General features: G+C 33.5%; 1 protein-coding gene and 1 long non-coding RNA gene across 5 annotated transcripts in view; one reads left to right on the top strand and one right to left on the bottom strand.

Annotated features, from left to right (window-relative positions):
- Positions 1–548: 548 nt before the first annotated feature.
- Positions 549–1,038, bottom strand: LOC134259448 (uncharacterized). Its single transcript, XR_009990359.1, has 3 exons — positions 933–1,038; positions 781–834; positions 549–564 (listed from the first exon to the last, which is right to left on the bottom strand). It is a non-coding gene; the product is annotated as an uncharacterized LOC134259448 (long non-coding RNA).
- Positions 1,039–2,814: 1,776 nt separating this feature from the next.
- The window catches only part of LOC134259457 (afadin-like), an 86,177-nt gene continuing 82,991 nt past the window's right edge, over positions 2,815–6,000 (top strand). Inside the window, exons 1-2 of one of the 4 annotated variants that reach the window (XM_062742047.1) lie at positions 2,815–3,235; positions 5,201–5,390. In XM_062742047.1, the coding sequence (XP_062598031.1) occupies positions 3,137–3,235; positions 5,201–5,390 (289 nt within the window). In that variant the 5' untranslated portion in view covers positions 2,815–3,136. The remainder of the gene's footprint in view (positions 3,236–5,200; positions 5,391–6,000) is intronic. The other 3 variants (XM_062742042.1, XM_062742038.1, XM_062742055.1) reach the window with 3 other exon arrangements.

The following is a 6,000-nucleotide window of genomic DNA, read 5'->3' as shown; positions in this document are numbered from 1 at the left end:
CGCCTACATCCATGGATGTAGGCAAAAGCCTGTCCACTTCTCTAAAGAGAATAAAGTATATACAACACATAGAACAGAATAACATGGTGAATATATACATAAGTTGACTGGTAGGACTCGGCTGGCTGATGTTGAAAGCGTGCAGGCACACATGGTGCAAGGTCATAGTGAATAAATTAAAAAAATGCATTTAACTACAATACTCTTATTACAGGGCTTGAAACAAACTAGCCTATCAAGTATAATTTCAAAAATAAATATCAGGAGGGGGGCATTTTTATGTGTATTATATTAATTATTCATACACACCTCGTTACGCTTCTCTGCCGCTGAACGTTTGGTGATGGATGTTGAGCTTCTGTTCTGTAGAGGCTCCTTGTAATTATTGTAAGCAAATAACGTGGGATATGGGTTTTCAGGTGTTGGACTGCCATCAACAAAATGTCGGGAACATATCTAAACATTGAAAAAAAGAAACTCGTTGTACTGAGATACGAATATTTTGCAAAAAGTGCAAAATAATTTAGTCCTAAAGAATTATTCCACTTTACCTAGCTATTCCACCTAAAAATTAAAAAAGAGTTTTTTAATTCTAAAGCACAAAAATATTATTTGTATGTGTGTAACTTAGTTATAAATAAATAGATTTTCATTGGTTGTTTGCTAATTAATATGTAAATTAGATCCATATATAGATAAAATTACACCACTAATGTTACCAAAGAGGAATAACTCCAATAAAATTTAATAACATTTTGAAGGTAACTCTGTAAGGCATACCTTATAGTCTGCTTCAAAATGTGCTATAACTGTGATCCAATTTTGCTCCTGTGTCTAAAATAGGAATTTTCATTGTTAAGTAGAAACCAATATTTTTTCTAAATCAGCTCAATGTTTAATTTAAATTATATTAAAATTTTTTTTAAACATACCTTTGAAAAATAAATTCCCTTCTTTGATGTCTGTATTGATTTCTCTTTCTGTTAGCTCAAATATGCTGCTGTCCGTCTTCTCGGTATCATTCCAGTACAGAACCTGAAATAAATATATATAAAGATATAAGTATATATATTTATACTCACTTGAATGGTTTATAGTTACCCTGAATGATGCAATCATAATAATAGCTGAAACTCATTTATGTCTTATTCCTGATGTTTTTACTTTGCTTTCAAATAAAATTTCATTTACATCATTAAATAACATAAATACATGGTTATATTTCACAAAGACAAAAACATACAAGACAGAAACAACTGTTCATAATATGGTGTTGTACTTTATGCATAGTTATTTTTTAATGACCTATGAACAATAAGTTTTGTTACACAATTTTATCATTATAAATACAGTAAAACTCAGCAATATTGATTACCATAGTTTGCTATTTCTTTCTTTTTTTTTTTTTTTTAAATTTATGCATTTCCAAAATTAATATCATTTATATAGCTGGGGAACCAAAACTAAATTTTGCATTGTACAGAACTTGCAGTATTTTTGGCATAGGTGGGTCGTAATCTTTCCGCCGCAGCAAACTTAGCCACGCTCGCCTACATTTTGGGTCCTTTTTCTGTGTTGGGAAAGGGAAAAACTTGACTTCTGTCATATACCCATATCTTCCCCTTTTCTTTGTGTCAGCATGACAGCCCTCGGCAGCACAGTAATACCGAGTTTTGCTAGGCCTACTCGCCATATTATCGTCTGCACCGGAAGTATCGAGGGCTAAAAAAAGTTTCGAATCACGTGACCGCAGTGTGTAAAATCAAGAATAAAACGTTGTTCCGGCAGTAACTCGGAAGTCTGCTAAGTTATCCACTGAACGCGCGTCGACCCTTTATGACGACACAAAGAAAATTACGTCGAATGTTTATCCATATGACCTCTTGAGCCCGTATCGGTATTTATACAGCTATATAGATACGCATTGCTTTCAGTAGTGTTATATAAAAGAAAACATTTGCAAATGTAATATCATACACAACAGCATGATATAATGTATAATTTTGGTAGGGTAACAGAAAATATAATTATGATTCCATCATGCAGATGGCTGTTATAAGTAACTAGAATTAAGTATATGTATTGACATAAAAAACTGTAAAAGTTGCAAGTAAATAATATACTGTATATTATTTACTTGCAACTCTTACAGTTTTTTTCTCCAAATTTTATTTCGATGTAAATGTATTTTACTTCCTTTCACTGCTACCAAAATACTTTTCAAAATAGTGCTACGCATGTTGCTTTCTACAGTATGTGTATATTAGGGTTAGCTTTCTTGGAACATTCTAATAATTAAGGTGCAACTGGCAAATATCTACAGGCACCATTATGCATTATTGTCAAGTGCGTGTTGTGTATCTTTGGAACAGAAAGTAACATATGTACCAGAGACCTGTAAGTCTGTCCGAATCTCTTCTTTTCCGTAGAGCTACAGTTCTGGGGCTGTTTAAAAATTTAAAGTATGTGCTTATTACCGAAGTATATTCAACATAATTAACTTATCACAAGATTTATTTGCCTGAGCATACAAGTCTAGATATATAATCATTCACACATTAATTCTTTTCACATACACTCGGCAAAACCTACTAATCTTATATAAAAGTACATTTTATCAGTTTTTCGTGACGGATTTGGAATAAAATTAATTTTTTTTTTGAAATTTAAAGAGATAAAAAATAGACCCCCTCCCCCCCAAAAAAATACGTTAATTAAAGTACACTTACCATTTAAAAAAGTACATTTGAATTTAAAAAAAAATCCTCCAAAAATTTAGATAAATTATCCAACTCTTAATTTTGCAAATCGGGTGACAGTGATTTACCAAACACCCTTACTTATTCATGGAAATGTTTATTTGAGTAAATGACAATATAACTCTGGATTATCCCTGTTGTAAATATTTTAGGTGCGGGCACCTTGGGGGTAAATCGCGTTATGTAGGTAGCGCGCATGCGCACTATTTGACCATTCGATGCCGTTCAAAAACCAGTTGTTGTGACTGTGTATTCGAAATACGGAAGCTATAATCTTAAAAGAGGACTTGCAAAAACGGAAATATTTCCTAAATGTGATTGGATACATTATTTCAAGAATATTGTTATTGGGCTTTGATGGCTATTAAGTAGTCAAAATGACGGATAAGAACATTGAGCGACAGCGGCTCGCGAACATAATCACACAGTGGAATCAGGACCATTACGATTTATTCGAATTAAGTCAACCCAACGAGGTAATTCATGACAAACTGCATATCTAGAATTTATTTTTTATGGTTTCTTGTCTCATTTTGGTTCAAAAGTTAGTTGTTTTGAGCGATTTACGTAGTTTACCTGTGGAGTGTATATGTGCAGGTAAACTCAGGTGTCAACAAAATTTCAAGATGGCTGCCTCCTCGTAGACTGTCAGTCGGGACACAGTGTTAGGCATGTAGGACCAGTAATGGCTTGTCACTGGAAACATTACATCGTAAAAGTCTCTCTGACTCGAGGAGCAGAGTGTCTCACAGTAAAGTGACAGTGCGAATCACACCCTCAAGAATACAGGTGGAAAATGGGTTGACCTCATTACCTCCCTTTATGTGACCTCATTTATGACTAACAAATAATTCACTGCATTGACGCATAGGACACATATCAAATTAATGAAATACACACATCTACACACAAACATTTTGTTGATTTGGGGTACCTGCTGAAATTTTTTTTTTTATCAAAATATTGGAGGAATTAAAAAAAAAAAACAATTACAAGTTCAGAAATTCTTCTGAACCTAAATGTCTATGAATTCCAATTTAATTTTTATCAAACATGATCAAATCCACCAATACAATTTTAAACATGCGTGTTTATTACTTCTCACTATTACGTATTCAATAGCTGTAGGACATGAAATGTAAAATGATGAGCCAGTTGTATAATAATCTGTCATATATCAGACATCTACATGTCATACAAATCCCTAAAACAATTGTACTCTGTTCAGTATACCATGGCTCACAGAGGCATTTTGAACCCTATAGTTATTAAAATATTTTACACTTAGGGAGCAACTAAAGACTGATTTAGAACATGTAGAATAGTCAACATGGTCAAATGAATTCCATTTTCATGTATATTTTGTATTTTTCTGAAGTGCAGAAACAGTGTTGCCTGACTGTTGAATTTTTTAAGTGGAGGATTGATTGAAGCCAGTTAATCTTTTGTAATTCTGAAACATCATTGGGCAGAACCGATTTTTATATGCATAAAACATATAACATGGGGTATTCTATTTAAAATTAACTAAATATATACGTATGAGAATCTGAACATACTGAAGAAAAAAAAACCTTTTTGTGATTATATAATTTACACATTATTTTTTCTTTCTGTCTGAGGTATTCAGCCCCTCATTTGCTCATGTTACACAATGTATGGGTGGCATTATCTTAATTGTAAGTGACTTAATGACTTTGCATCCTAATCATAACAAGCAAGGGTCACAGATAGTCTGAGATAAATCTATATTGTAAACATCACATCAGGAATATATCAGAAATTTCATAACATATATAACATACATGTACGCAGTATATTATTCGATTTGAGTACTGACACAGTACCTGTTCATTACTTGGTTTATTTACCTGATTGATTGTAAAGCGATTCACAAAAGTATGTCAGGAATGTGGACCAGGAACTGATCTGGCCACAGGGGACCAGGCTGGTCTACAGGTGTCACCTAAAGCTGGTGTACAGAGTAGACCAGACCTCTCACTTCAGGTCACCAGATGATCAGATTTACAGGTGTTTTACCTGGACACAGGAAGAGTTGGGTTTACCTGAGTCAGTGTTTATACCTATTTGCTTACTGTAGCTTTGTTCACCTTCCTATTTGTGCCTTGACCTATTTCCTGTTTTCAGACTTGTTTATGATGTACATTCCAAGATTTGACTGCAAAATAAAACCAAAAGTATTAATAGAGGAAACTTCTTAATTTGAAAAGCTGGGTACATCTGCGAACACTAGGGTTATTGTACACCAAGATGCTAAAGAAAGATGGAGTTACCAACATCTTTATCAAATATATATATTAGTTTAGAAATGTGTATTAATGTTTGAAATATTTAAATCAACCTTGCAACAAAGCATACTAAATGTATAATTATATCACCTGCATCAATTTAAAATTTTTCGATTTTTTTTCTAATAATAGGATTGTGAGTTCCATGGTGTGGTCAGGTTCTACTTCCAAGACGGGAATAACGTGGTGACAAAATGTATCCGCGTGGCAAGCTCGGCTACCACACAGGAAGTGGTGGACGTCCTGGTGGAGAAGTTCCGGCCCGACATGCGCATGTTGACGGCCAACAAATACGCGCTGTATGAGGTCCATGCCAACGGGGGTAAGGAAAAAGGAGAAAACTACAGTTTAGGCTATGTTAAAAAGTCATCATGGTTATTAGTACATTGTGAAAGTGGGATTGATGCATGTATTTATAAAAAATATTGCTAACTTTGATCTCTAATCATGTTTATTGAGTGAATAGCATTGAAACATGAATAGGCACTTAGAGCAATGAGATGAAATCAGTAGAAATGTATCATAATATCTCCTTCATGTCTATAGCAGAGTACACATGTATAAGAATTGCTCTGAATTCCATTGTACATGTCTTCTTCTGTCTCTATTGTAAGATAACACAATACCCAGAACACAGAACTTCATCTATGTCTCTTTGACTTTTTAAATTTTGTCTAGTAATTTGTTAAATTACAGCTGACATTGCATTCTTTGAATTTAAACATTCCAGTCATTTTAGGTTTGCTAAATGTAGAATGGCATCATGGGCATAGCATTTTTGTTTAGCATTTTTAGAACAATATAAAAAGATATATCAGTTACATACATCTTTTGACATTTAACAAATATAACAATGGCATTTGGTCATTGTGTTCGTTTATTACTATGTTAAGATACAGTCCAATTTTTTATGCCACAGAGCAATTTCACAC

This window comes from Saccostrea cucullata, unplaced genomic scaffold (assembly GCF_032062105.1).
Source record: "Saccostrea cucullata isolate Sc308-1 unplaced genomic scaffold, CSIRO_AGI_Scuc_v1 ctg2459, whole genome shotgun sequence".
Lineage (NCBI taxonomy): Eukaryota > Metazoa > Mollusca > Bivalvia > Ostreida > Ostreidae > Saccostrea > Saccostrea cuccullata.
This window is presented reverse-complemented; position numbering and strand designations above follow the sequence as displayed.